The 14,184-nt window shown below is 49.3% G+C and overlaps 1 protein-coding gene across 1 annotated transcript in view; it reads left to right on the top strand.

Moving 5' to 3' along the window:
* Positions 1-11,004, top strand: part of NSG2 (neuronal vesicle trafficking associated 2) — a 64,001-nt gene extending 52,997 nt beyond the window's left edge. Inside the window, exons 4-5 of the mRNA XM_024247089.3 lie at positions 6,048-6,158; positions 9,114-11,004. Of these exons, the coding sequence (XP_024102857.1) occupies positions 6,048-6,158; positions 9,114-9,305 (303 nt within the window). The 3' untranslated portion in view covers positions 9,306-11,004. The remainder of the gene's footprint in view (positions 1-6,047; positions 6,159-9,113) is intronic.
* The last annotated feature ends 3,180 nt before the right edge of the window (positions 11,005-14,184 follow it).

A 14,184-nucleotide genomic window follows, 5' to 3' on the forward strand; every position in this document is an offset into this window, starting at 1 on the left:
AGAGAAGCAACTGCAGGAGCTGTCAGTGTGATGGGGCTGGAGGGGACAGTGTGAGCCAGTGGGGAGAGGTACATGAGACTGGAGGGTGGTTGAGGGGGTGCAGGCTGAGTGAAGGTGTTACCCCGACAGCACCAGGGCTGCCTCTGTGGGGAGCTACTGTCTTGGGCAGGACAAGGGTGATATTAGCCTCCAAAACCCTAGGGGGCTGGACCCTGCCTTCCTTCCAGCCTTACCTCAGCGTTCTCTCCTCCTTGTCCCCTTTGTCACAGCCAGACTGCTTCTTCCAGGCCCTCTGGAACCTCGAGCTCCTCTTCCTTGTAGGATCTCTGGGCGGCCTAGAATGCTGCAATGCTCTGGCCCGGGGTTGCCTGGAGCCCAATCGCCTCTCACTTCCAGGACCACCCCGTCAAAGGGCCCCCTTCGTGTGCTCTGTTCAGACCACGTTTGGTGCTTGGTTAGTGGCTATTTCTTTGGTGATTTGCTCATTGAATGTCTGACTCTCTCCCTCCTGTGAACTCCTTGAGGCAATGACTGTGCACAGCATCCGGCTCACAGTAGGCCCTTTAATAGACTCGCACTGAGCGGACGATGAGTGGCTGAGTGAGTGGATGAGGGGAGACGGGTGCAGAGAGTGTGATTCCGTGGTGAGGACTGTGCCTCTAATGAAACCCTCCAATCTAGCACTGGAGTACTAGCGAGCTGTTTATTGCGAGGCTCAGGTTGTTAAATTCAAGAGGTGAAACCAAGGGCTTTAGAACGTCTCTGAGGATGGAGGTTATATAAACCAAGTCAATAAATATTGATGTGGAGTCCGGCTTTCATGTTCAGAGGTGCTTTGTGGGGAGGTGGGAGTTTTTCTCCCCGGCCCTCTTAGGCTCGCCCGGCGTGGCGGTAGCTTTGTTGCAGGGATCAGGCACGTGGGCCCCTGAGTTTCACAAATCCACCAGAAAGGGAGGCCGGGGAGGCTGGGTCCAGCAGGATGCCTCGCAGAACTGAAACCTGCCTGTAGGAAATCTTGCCCTGGAACCAAACCAGGACTCTCCAGCTCCCACCCCACCCCAGGAACCACTGACAACTCCGTCATCCAGAATCCAGAAAACTCACCGGTGGAACTCGCCGGTCTGAGCCGGGCCTTCCTCCTCTTGTCTCGCAGTGCTGTGCTCACCTCCTATGCCATCTTAGGCCATTGACTCCACCCCACTGCCCCGTCTGGCCTCAGCACCTGGGACACGCCCTACTACATCAGCCTTCCCACTGGCCCCCTTGCCTTCAGTCATCCCCCTGCAAACATGCCTCCTGTTGCCCCCAGAGACATCACTCCAAAACATAATTCTCACCCTGTCGCTTCCCTGCTTAGAACTGTCACTGGCTCCCTGTTGTCCTCAAGATCAAGTCCAAGTGTAATCTGTTCTCTGCCCCCTGCCCAGGCCCCCAGGCTTCCCCATCACTCACACCCCTTGGGCCAGCCATGCCAAGGCCTGTGATGCCTCCAGAACAGCCCGTGTGCTCTCCATGTTCTGTCCAGGGCTGATGCCATTTCCTCTGCTCAGAGCCTTCTTCCCCTCAATCCTAATGTTCTTCCATGAAGTCACTTCTGATGTCACATTCCCCAGGAGGACTTCCGTGATGCCCCTGCCCCCAGGTTAGTTAGGTCCAGCAGCCCCCTGTGCTGATGGTCTCAGTCATGGTGTCACCTCTGCGTTGCAAGTGTCTGCACCCATCAATCCATCTCTCCCTCCCCCTGTAGATTGTAAGGCCTCAAGAGAGAGCCTGTGCCTGATTCACCACAACGTACTCTTTGACCTCCCCAGACTCTTAGGGAATGATTGGCCTTCAGTTGCAGAAGTTACCAAAATTCAGGAGAGGGAGGCAAACTCTCCTTCAGCTAAAACAACCTCCATTGAGCCTAATTCTGGGGTCACGGAGCATGTGGGGCGGCCTGGCGGAAGTTAGCCCTGCTTGGGCAGAATCCCATAGGCTGGGCTGCACCCGTAGCAACCAGTCAGCATTAGAGGCTTGACTCTGACAGTCACGGAGGACACCCCGGCAAGTGTCAGCACACAGGACTGCTTGCATGTGGGGACCACCTGGGGGCTTTGAAACATGCTGAGGCCTGGACTGCACCCCCAGAGATTCTGGTGTAGTTGGTTTGAGATAGGGTTAGAGCACCAGGATCGTTTGAAATGTTTGAATCCCAGGGGATTCTAACATGTGCAGCTGCTTGAGAACCACTCACAGCTAGTCCTACTAGAGCAGTGCTTCTCCTCCTGGTTACACATGGTAATTACCTGGACAGCCTTGTCCTGGACCCACGGAATTAGAATCCATGGGGGTGGTGACAACCTAGGCATCAGCATTTCCGAGCTCCTCAGCTGCTTCTCATGTGAAGCAGGGTTTGAAACCACTACCTCAAAGGGACCTCCCTCCCTCCCTTTTCTTTTTCCAGAAGCATTTGCTGGAGGCCTGCTCTGTGCTCGTGCTCTCTAGCCCTGGTGGTTCTTTGGTGAATCAGCCCCTGCAGTTCCTATTTGGGATTTCTTAACTCAGGGGACGTTAGCAGGGGAAGAGCCCACCCTGTAAAGGGACCCTGTCCCACAGGCGGGCTTGCTGGGTCCTGCACTAGCTCCTAGTGCCCCTTTACTAACCTGCTGCTGACCAGGGGCCGCATCCAGCCCTGTCTGGGCATGTTCATACCCGTGTTGGGAGGTCTTGCCCGGCTCCTGAGTCTCCCAAGAGGCCTGGGACTCTGCCTAGGCAAGGTTTGGGGTTGCACATGGTCATTGGGATGGGAAGCTTTCCAGCAGCTCCCTCAGACCCTGCATCAGACTGGAGGCAATGGCAGGCTGAGGCTGAGGCTCTGAACTCCTTCCTGCGCATGCACGAGCACTGCAGCTGCACTGTAGTCCGTGGATGAGCCTGTGACTACAGGCAACTCTCTTGGCTGGGCCCAGGCATGTTCTCCTTGAGGGGAGGGGATGCCAGCAGGATTTTAATGTCCCTTTAACAGAAAAGGTCACCACTTAGGAAATTGGCTCCCTGTCCCCAGGGCAGAGCTGCAGGTGCCAGGATGCTGCCCGAACTCTGGGCATTTATTTTTAAAAACTAAGAGAAAACTCATGTAACATAAATGTAATGACTTTAAAGTGAGCAGTGCAGTGGCATTTAGTGCATTCATAATGTTGTGCAGCCATCACCTCTGTCTAGTTTCAAAATATTTTCATCACCCCAAAAGGAAACCCTATACCCCTTATCAGTCATTCCCCATTCCCCCAGACCCCCTAGTCCTAGCGGGCTCCAGTCTGCACCTGCTTCTGTGCATTTCCCCATTCTGGGGGTCTCATCAGATGGAATCACATGACATGTGGCCGTTGGCATCTGGGTTCTTTAGCTCAGCATCATGTTTGGAAGGGCCGTCTGCATCTGCAGCTGGTCCTTCGTTCCCTTTCATGGCTGAATAACATTCCGCTGCACGGATAGACCACAATTTGTTTATTCATTCATCAGCAGATGGAAATTTGGGCTGTTTCTACCTTTTGGCTACTGGGAAATCTGGGCATTTAAATTTTTTTTATATCTCTACTCCAAACACATGCTGATCACGTGTTCCCAGGTCCTCAGCATTTGTGAGTCATGGTCTTGGGTGGCCCCCTTTCCTGTACTATTCCAATAGGAGTTTCCTAGGGTGCATATGTGTCTTCAGGGTATCTCTTGCTTTAAGTCCAACTTCTCTTGATTTCTCCACCTCGGCTCCACCTCTTACCTGTGTGATACTGGACTGATCTCTGCACCATCTCACCCCATACTGTTATCACTCCAATCCAGGGCAGGAGGCTGATGAGCATGCAACAGGCTTCGACTTCTGGCTTCGGGTAATGGAGAGAATGGACAGCACATGTGTCAACTGTGGCTTAAAACTGAATGTTACACAGTTACTGTCCTCAAACTTCATATACACACTCATTAGGAATTGCTCATGGACGGTGTCTGCCCATGAGATTTGGACAGAATCCTCCCTACATCCATCTTCCTCTTTTCCTTTTCAAATTCCTCCCGTCCAGTATTCAAAACTGCCAACAGACAACTCTATATTTTTGGAGCAATGTAGACTCCTGTCTCCTCCTTTCCTTATAAACATGCCCTGGGGTGGGAAAGAGATGGCATGGGCACCTCCAAAGTTAATTTTATTCTTTTTCTGAATCAAAAGGAACCTTTCCTCCATGAGAAGAATCCTGCCATATTTCTAGGCCAACTGACCGAAAGGGACACCAACTTTAAAAAATAACACACACACAAATTCTGCTTGTAATATTAGATGCCCCAGTATCATGGGGACCTCCCTGCCCCCTTGTACATAGCTGGTAGGATGGGGTCAGTGCAAGCCTAGAGGTGCCTCTGAAGTTAACCAATTACTGGTTTCAGATGAATCCTGATGGTGCCCCCACTTTGTTTGGTGTTGTATTATTTTTTTTAAAGGTTGCTTTCAGATAGTGGATAGGAACTGGGTTATATTTAAGCTGGAGACCACTGCATGCTTTTGAGCAGAAAAGGGCCATGCTTTGTTTTATTTATTTATTTATTTATTTATTTATTTATTTATTTATTTAGATGGAGTCTCACTCTGTCGCCCAGGCTGTAGTGCAGTGGCATGATCTCAGCTCACTGCAGCCTCCTCCTCCCAGGTTCAAGCAATTCTCCTGCCTCAGCCTCCCCAGTAGCTGGGATCACAGGTGCCTGCCACCACCCCTGGCTATTTTTTTTTTTTTTTTTTGTATTTTTAGTAGAGACGGGGTTTTGCCATGTTGGGCAGGCTGGTCACGAACTCCTGACCTCAAGTGGTTTTCCTGCCTCGGCCTCCCAAAGTGCTGAGATTACAGGTGTGAGCCGCTGCACCTGGCCCCTGCTTTGTTTTAGATTTTACAAAGCTCTCTCTGGTTGCTGTGTGCTGAATGCACCCTAGAGGACAAGGAGGTCGTCACTAGTTAGAAGACTGTTAGATGCTGCAGGTGAGAGATGATGATGGCTTCCACCTGGTTGGACATGATTGAGGTGGTAAGAAGTGGTCAGATTATGGGTGTATTTGAAGGCAGAAATGATTGTTTCTTCTGGTAGATTGGATGTGGTGTGTGAGAAAAAGGGAGTCATGGATGACTTCAGGATATTTGGCCTGAGTGACTGCAAATGTGAAATTGACATATTCTGAGACGAAGAAGAATGCAGGTGGAGCAGGTTTGAGTTGGGAGGAGAGCGGGAATCTGGCTTGGGAATGTGTTGAAAGTGTGTATTAGATGTCCAAGTAGAGGCGAAAGAAGCAGTTGATGTCCGAGGTTGCAATGTACCAGTAGTGGGGCACGGTGGGGATGGAAAGCAGGAAGCACTGGAAGTGACGGCTTAATGATCAACTCCCCCACATCCCACATAGTTATCGGGAAAAGGAAAATGAGGGGGAAATCACATGTTAAATCAGAAAGGAGTGGTCGGGTGCAATGGCTCATGCCTGTAATCCCAGCACTTTGGGAGGCCGAAGCAGGAGGATCACCTGAGGTCAGGAGTTCAAGACCAGTCTGGCCAACATGGTGAAACCCTGTCTCTACTAAACCCTGTCTCTACTAAAAAATACAAAAATTAGCCAGGTGTGGTGGTGGGTGCCTGTAATCTCAGCTACTTGGAAGGCTGAGGCAGGGAGAAGCGCTTGAACCCGGGAGGTGAAGGTTGCAGTGAGCTGAGATGGCGCCATTGCACTCCAGCTCTCCAGCCTGGGTGATGGAGTGAGACTCCATCTCACAAAAACAAACAAACAAAGAAAAACAAAACAAAACAAATGGAGCTTCAGAGATTATCCCGCAGAAGGGGAAAGAGGCCCAAAGAGCACAGGTCATCTGCCTAAGACTGCAAGTTAGAAACTAAGCCAAGACAGAGCCAGTTCCTTGGGCCTGTCCCCCTTTCTAGCACACCATGCTGCCTACCAGTTCTAGGCTCTGAAAGCTGCATATGGGGACTGAAGGTGGGCAGACTGAGGCTGGATGACTCTCAATTTTGTATTCCTCCAGGTCACCATCCTTGTCAGCCTGGCCCTAGCTTTCCTTGCGTGCATCGTGTTCCTGGTGGTTTACAAAGCCTTCACCTATGATCACAGCTGCCCAGAGGGATTCGTCTATAAGGTAAGAGGTGGTTGAGTAGTCCCAGATCACTATCAAGTTCAGTTAGAGGGTTGATCAATGTCTTCTCTTCACTGGTGTCCAAATTCTGGGTATGACGACCTCCCTACCGACTGTTTAAAATGGAATATGTGTTTGGCAAGGAGTTGCCAAGTTTTCGTGAGGGACTCAGTCTCCAGTAGGCAGTAGAGTTCCTCCCCCAAGATGGTGCTCTCCAGGGTCAGGAGGTGGTCCAGCTTTGACGGCACATCAGCAATGAGGGAAGCAGCTCACTACCTCTTGACATGGACTGTTCCATTTGGGGAAAGCTCGGCTTGGTGCGGGTCTTCCTGGCTCAATGGCTGTTTGCTTACCCTTGCAGTGGCCCTCCAGAGGTGTGAAGGCAGGGCTGGTGCCTCTGATGTTCTTTGGAGCTCTGTCTCCAAGTTTCCCCTTGACCCACGCTCTGATTAAACTCCTTCTCTGAAAGAACGGAACCTGCTGCGTGACCTCTGGGAGTCTTCTTGCCCCTCCGAACCTTGTTTTCTCGCCTGCAAAATGGGGTCTGATAATGCCTGCTCCCAGGATTTTTGGGAGGCCTTAAGGAGAGAATTTAAGTAAAATCAGTTAACAAAGGGCCTATTAGATAATGAGCTCTCAACAAATGTTAGTTGCAATAAAGACAGAGTCTATTTCAGAGTGAACACAGCTGATACTATTAATATTTATAATTACCATTTGCTGAGTATCTCTAATACATCAGACCCTTTGCTAGACGTTTCCTTAAACATTATCTCAATTGAGCTGTACAACCATTCTGAGAAATAGGGTTTCTTTGGCTCCCATTTCACCTATGAGGAATTAAACGTAGAGAGTGTTTAGTTAAGAGAGTTTTCCAAGACATCACAATAATTATGTTTTGATGTGGGGAGATCAAATAGGGAATGTGTATCCTTTGGTTCTGTACTGCATAGATTACACTCCAATCTGACCGCCTCTAGCTGGTTGACTCACCTATCGCCTGGTTGCCTCTCTGGGCCACTGCTCACAGCCAATGACTGTTTATTTCCTCCATTATATACTTGCATCTCTTTTCTCTTATATCAAAAGTCTTGGCCCCTAACAACGTTCCTGTAATTATGTATTTGCCTTACCCTACAATATATATAGAACAGCCACAAAATAGCACCAATATTACTACTGAGAGGTAATGAACTTGGAGACTACTGAACGAACTTGGAGGTTTCTCTGCAACTCCGTGTGTCCTTAGAATACACTCCACCAAAGATGTAGTCTGACTTCCTAGACTTCCATGGAGGGGGTTCAGATCTGGCTTCCTAGATTGCACTCCAAGTGATCAGAAGCTGAGGTTCTGAGACCATCCTGACCAACGTGGAGAAACCCCATCTCTACTAAAAATACAAAATTATCCAGGCGTGGTGGCACATGCCTGTAATCCCAGCTACTTGGGAGGCTGAGGCAGGAGAATCACTTGAACCTGGGAAGTGGAGGTTGCGGTGAGCCAAGGTCGCACCATTGCACTCCAGCCTGGGGGGACAGAGCGAGACTCCATCTCAAAAAAAAAGAAGCTGAGGTTCCGGAAGACTCAAAACAATGGGAACAGTAGGGGACAGTTGAATAAACTGACACATCCACACAGTGGACGTCACTACAATTGGGAAAATAAGGAAGGAAGGCCTCCATACATGGACAGAGAATGCTCTTTAAGATAGTAAGGATGAATGATGGAAGGAAGGTCCTGCCTGTGTGTGGGCAAAGGGGAGGTGAGTGCTATTTGCTTATTGTTTTGGAAAGAAATTCAAGAAGGATAAATTTTAAAAATTAATAAAAGTGGTTCATCAGGAGGAAGGGATAGACGCAAGGCTTCTTCGGATCTATCTTCTTAAATATTTGTCCTTGAAATATGTAAATGTTTGACATATTCAAAAAGAAATAAATGAGAAAAAACAAGAGGTTCGTTGTTTAAAGAACCTAGCTCTATATCAAGTTAAGGACATAAACGTGCAAAGAAAATAAATATTTCAACCGGTTGTAGATGACAGCATGTTCACCTTACACGCTTGGTGGAGTGTATTCTAAGGACACATGGAGCTGCAGAGAAACCTCCAAGTTCGTCCGGTAGTCCCCAGGTTCATTGCCTCTTAGTAGTAATATTGGTGCTATTTTGTGACTGTTCTATATTTATTGTAGGATAATGCAAATACATCATTACATGAATGCTGTTAGGAATGAAGCCTTTTTTTTTTTTTTTTTTTTGCGACAGAGTCTCGCTCTGTCGCCCAGGCTGGAGTGCAGTGGTGCCATCTCGGCTCACTGCAATCTCTGCCTCCTGGGTTCAAGCAATTCTCCTGCCTCAGCCTCCTGAATAGCTGGGATTACAGGTGTGCACCACCACGCCCAGCTAATTTTTGTATTTTTAGTAGAGATGGGGTTTCACTCTGTTGGTCAGGCTGGTGTTGAATTCCTGACCTCATGATCTGCCTGCCTCGGCCTCCCAAAGTGCTGGGATTACAGGCGTGAGCCACCGCATCCGGCAAGACTTTTGATATAAGAGAAAAGAGATGCAAGTATAAAATAGAAGAAATAAATAGTCATTGTCTGTGAACAACAGCCCAGAGAGGCAACCAAGGGGACAGGTGAATCAGCCAGATAGAGGGAGTCTGTGGGGGTCTCTACAGCATCCCCTACAGCCAGACAGTCAGTACGCAGAGAAGGCTGGCCTTGAATCAGTGTCAATATCAGGTTCAGGTCGTCTGGCTTCTTCTAAGTGGAGCTTTGGTGTTTGTGCTGGTGCTGGTGTTGGGAAGGCTGCTGCCTGCCAGGCCCAGGTCAGGAGCTGTCACCTGCCCTCTGGCTGACAGCCCCAAGCAGCTGCGCTCCAGTCAGGGTGGCTGTGTTGCTGGGCAGGTTGGGAGCAGTTTGCTGAATGACCCCTGACTCTGTCTCTTTCTTCCCCAGCACAAACGCTGTATCCCAGCCTCCCTGGATGCTTACTACTCCTCCCAGGACCCCAATTCCAGAAGCCGCTTCTACACAGTCATCAGCCACTACAGCGTGGCCAAGCAGAGCACTGCCCGGGCCATCGGGCCATGGCTGTCGGCAGCCGCTGTCATCCATGAGCCCAAGCCGCCCAAGACCCAGGGCCACTAGAGGCCTGCCCCAGCCAGAATGGGGGGCGGGGTGGAGAAGAGGACCCCCATTGGCTAAGCCAAGCTCCAGTTACAAGACAACACTGTACTCCTGGGATATGGGGGCGGGGGCGGGGCAGGGCAGGGTGGGGGAGGAACGCACCAAAAACATGGTGTGTGCTGGAGTTGTCTGAACCGATATTTCTTTTTGTTCCTTGGTATTGTTGATTCGTCCCCGAGTCAGGCTCATGTACAAAGGCATGTTTCGTGTTGATTGTTCCCATGTAAGATATTTTTAAAGCCACTGCTTATTCTTTGTTAGGAAAACGTAACAGCAGAAAAGGAAAGAAACAAAGAACATGAACAAAAAGCATTAAATTGGCTCCATCGGAAGACGTTGAAGGGCAGTGAAGAGCACAGACTCTGTGGGCTTCTTAGATAAGAAAATGTAGCTTCAGTGGGGGCTCCAGGGGTGCAGAATATGTGAGTGACACAGACCGGGACTATTCCATTAGCCTGCGGTCTGCAGGGTAGGCACGTGGGAAATGAGGAATGGCCGAGCTGGAGAGAAGAACTGATTTTGGCATTACTAAGCTCAGAATGCACATAACCCATAGTGAAATGTGCTGGCCTCTGGTGCATTTTGCAAGATGAGCACAAACTTTCTGGGCCTCCGTACTAGGACCTGGGCAGACCCACATGGCCTGGGCTCTGAATGCCCACCCTGCGACGGTGGGTTCTGCATCAGCAAACGCTGAGGAGTGGGCAGATTTTCTTTGTCTTTTGTTTGCATTTTCTAGATCCACACCTGGATACTGCCCATGTTGAAGAGACAGCAGCGGGGGGAGAGGGAAGGAAGGAAGGTGCGGCTGCAAGAAGGAAGGCACGGGACAGGCATGTGACACTAGGCCACGAGTGATAAGCACAGGCACCTGACTTTTAAGTTTTTATTTGTTTGTTGTTTCCCAAAGTGCTGATAACAATAACAACAACAATAGGATTCCAACCAGGAGCCTCAAGTGACAGCCAGGAAGAGATGTGAAGATTGGGGCCACCAAAATGCCAAATCATTTCTAAAGGAAGCTGAAAAATGGGACTGTCTTTTGCCCACTTCGTTGTGTTAAAAGGGGACATTTGTCCAAACTCCCAACCGAGTTCTAGAAGCTCCTGACAAAGAGGCAGCATCCAGCCTTGACCAGGCCTCCCAGTTCCCTGGAACCATATCAGGCATTCCCCTGCCTCTCACAAACGTTTCAGGGAGGCCAGTTCTGCAGGGTGTCAGCTCCAGGACCCACAGGGCCAGAACCAGCTGGGAGAATTGGTTATTTGAGATGTGGTACTGCTTCCTCACGAGTCTCTGACAGGCTACGTAAAGGGTATTTTTTTGTGGCTTGCTGTGTTGCTGAAATCATCGTATGCAACAGCTGGGTAATAAGACTAGCATAGCTCAAACTATCCTGCCAAACGCTCTCATCTGATTTTTCTTCCCTTCTCCCCCAACCTCCAATCACCCTGAGTCACCTGTAAATTCATTTGTCATTCAAAGCGGAATAACAAATTGTCCCTAGCAAAACTGCTGAGCGCTTTATAATTGTGTGGTGTATTTTTGTCAGTAGGTAGCAGAGGCTGAAGTATTTTTTGGTGTAATTCTTGAAATTTTCTGACAGGAAACAAATAAAGATAGATGTGTCTGAGAGTCTTGACCTTCCTTTGCAATGTTTTTTATCTCCTGCTCAGTGAGCCTGATGGGAAAGATGCCGGGGGTGGGAGTCCCAGAGGGCAGGGTGAGCCCTACAGTGTCCTGCTGGGCTGGGGCTAGAATTGGACTGTAGGGGAATGTCCGTCCTCAGGCAACTGGGGCCTGAGATGGTGTTGCGGTCCTAAGGAAGGACCAAGAGGTGTACCCGGCTGCTTATCTGCCAGCTCAATGTCCTTCATGCAGCGGATGCCTACTGGGCAGCTTCTAGGGCCAGGCTGTGCTGGGCATGGGGGATACAGCAACAGATGACACAGAAGCACTGCCCTGAAGTCTGGCAATGGACTCGGATATGAAAATAAAGGTGTGATGATGCCTTTGACTTAATGCAACTGGTGGTTAGCTGCAACTGAGGAGGAAGATGTTGAGGACCCCTTTTTATTTTTTTTTTTTTTTATTTTTTTTTTATTATTTATTTTTTTTTTTTACATTTTTTTTTCTTTTATTATTATTATTATTATTATTATACTTTAGGTTTTATGGTACATGTGCACGTATGTTTATTGCGGCATTATTCACAATAGCAAAGACTTGGAACCAACCCAAATGTCCAACAATGATAGACTGGATTAAGAAAATGTGGCACATATACACCATGGAATACTATGCAGCCATAAAAAATGATGAGTTCACGTCCTTTGTAGGGACATGGATGAAATTGGAAATCATCATTCTCAGTAAACTATCGCAAGAACAAAAAACCAAACACCGCATATTCTCACTCATAGGTGGGAATTGAACAATGAGAACACATGGACACAGGAAGGGGAACATCACACTCTGAGGACCCCTTTTTAAATTGCTAATTTAGGGCTTAGCATGACCTTGGCAGGTAGGGGTCATTGACCCCATTAGACAGATGAAGACATGGAGGCTCAGAGGGGAAAAAGAGACTGTACTAGGGCTGTAACAGAGCAGTGGGGGTCCAATCCCAGGCTTGTGGGACTCCTTTGCACCCCCACACTACTTCTGTTCCATGTCAGACCCTGAGCAACACTGTCTAGTTACTCTTCCAGAAAGTCAAGTTGCAGCTATAAGAGTGAACCAGCTGACTCTCAGCCAGAACTCGGTATCCATGGTGACTGTGAAGAAAAGCCAACACTTAAATGCCCTGTGTTCCATGCCAAGTACTAAATGCCTTGTGTATCTTAGTTCCTACAACCCTCCTACCAGTTCTGTGAAGTAGGTGCTCCCACCTTCAGCACCACTACCATCCGCTTTGTCATCATCATCCCCGTTTGGAGACGAAGAACTGGAGGAACAGAGTGGTGAAGCAGCTTGCTCGAGGTCATGCAGTCAGTGAGCAGCAGAGCTGTGATTGAAGCCCACACCTTTTTGGTACCAGGGTCTTAAGCACTGTGCCATGTAGCAGTGACCATGCACCTCTGCATCTTGCTTTGTAGGTTATAGTTTGTGCTCACACATCTTCTCTAACGTGGATGGCAGGCCATCTGAGGAAGAGACCAGGGTTGACTTTGGGCAGAGTTGGAAGCTGAGGCTCCAAGCGGGTTGCTGTGCTAGGGGTTGGGGCTGAACATGCACGGTGGGTGGGAGCGAGAAGGGAGACGACACAGCACCTCCCGGCTGGGGCTACACAGGCTGCCGAACACAGGGCCTCAGACAACCCTACCCATTCCCATACAGCTTGAGGTTTCCAGCCCGGCTTTGGGAGATGGTGAGAGAGAGTGCAGGGATCGGAGCTGGCATCCTACCCACAAAGCCTGGCTGATCCACAAAGCCAGCACAGAAACACCCAACATGTCTTTCAATTACACAGAATCAGTGAAAGGCTTAATGAACACATGAACAAACACTCTGTCATAAGTGGATTTGCCACTCCAGTGCCTCAAAAAGTAAGAAAGCTATCACTTCTCCGGAATGAACAGGCTATGGGTGTATGAGTAGAAATGAGGGAGAATGAGAGGGCCAGGAGATGGGTGCAGATATTTCTGTTTTAGGAGTGACTCTGGGGCCAAGTGCTATCCTTAGCAGAATAGACAATGATGCCTGACTCTTCCCGTGAATGTATCCAAGGAGTGTGGCATCAGTTAGAAGAGTTTAACCAAAGGGGATTTGGTCAGGGACATCTCCTCTGCATTTTGCAGGATGGGGTGTTACAGAGCCCTGCTGGTTGATGGAGGGCCAGGGGAGCCAGGCAATGATCCTAAAAACAGCACCTTGGTTTGTAGATCAAGCTCTATTTGTGTGTTTTGCATGCTTTTTAATCTATTCACCAACACTGGGAACCTCCCCAGAGAGTCCCCCAGATAACAGGATGAAGGCTGTGCGGAGAGGTTGGCTGGGCTGGGCCTGTGTGTGGCAAGAAGTTCTGAGGTGGGAAGGCTTGTGTGTGTGGGTGTCAGACTGGGTTCTGGGGGGACATGGCCTTAGAACTGGGCCTTGAAGGACGGGCTGCACTATGACAGGAAGAATTCGGGATGGTGGAGGAGAGACACCACAGAGCCATCCTCCCAGGTAATGGGGACAGCATTGTAAAGGTTTGGAGGAGGGAAAGCTTGAGGCTTCTGCTCATAAGGCTGCTGGGGTGCCTCCGCCAAGCCATTGCCAGAGGCAAAGATTCAAGTCTGTACTCCTGGGCTCACAGTCCAGGCTGGGGGAGAGGAGGAGCGAGATGAAAGAGCAGCCCATGGCTGCATACTGGGGAGAGGCAGTGATGGCGCCCGGAGTCATCCCAGTGGTCGATTGGATCAGAAGGTATTTAGGGAGATACACATTTTTTCTGGAAAATTGAAAGGCCACCTGTCAGAACTGCTGTTGGTCAATTTATCTTCCCTCAACTCCTGCAATGTGCTCTAATCCAAATGGGGAGTCATGTGGAAGAAGAAGAAATTGATCCCCAATAATTTTTCCAAGAAGCACACAATACCATCTCTTTAAAAAATAGCACTCCTGAACAGTGGAGAGAAAAGGACTGGTTTCCATGGCAACGTCAATGCCGTTTCCCATAGATCAGACTCAGTCTAGCACAGCAGGCTGTTTATCTGAGTCTGTCCTTTTGTCAGAAATGACCTGTTTCTGGAAACACAGATCTAGAGTTCAATTAGCCAAAGTAGCCCCCAAAGATGGTTGCACCTCTCTCTCTGGACACTCCCTGCTCCTCTCTCTCCTCGCTGTCTCCTCTCCT

The sequence above is a fragment of the Pongo abelii genome, chromosome 4, assembly GCF_028885655.2.
Source record: "Pongo abelii isolate AG06213 chromosome 4, NHGRI_mPonAbe1-v2.0_pri, whole genome shotgun sequence".
Lineage (NCBI taxonomy): Eukaryota > Metazoa > Chordata > Mammalia > Primates > Hominidae > Pongo > Pongo abelii.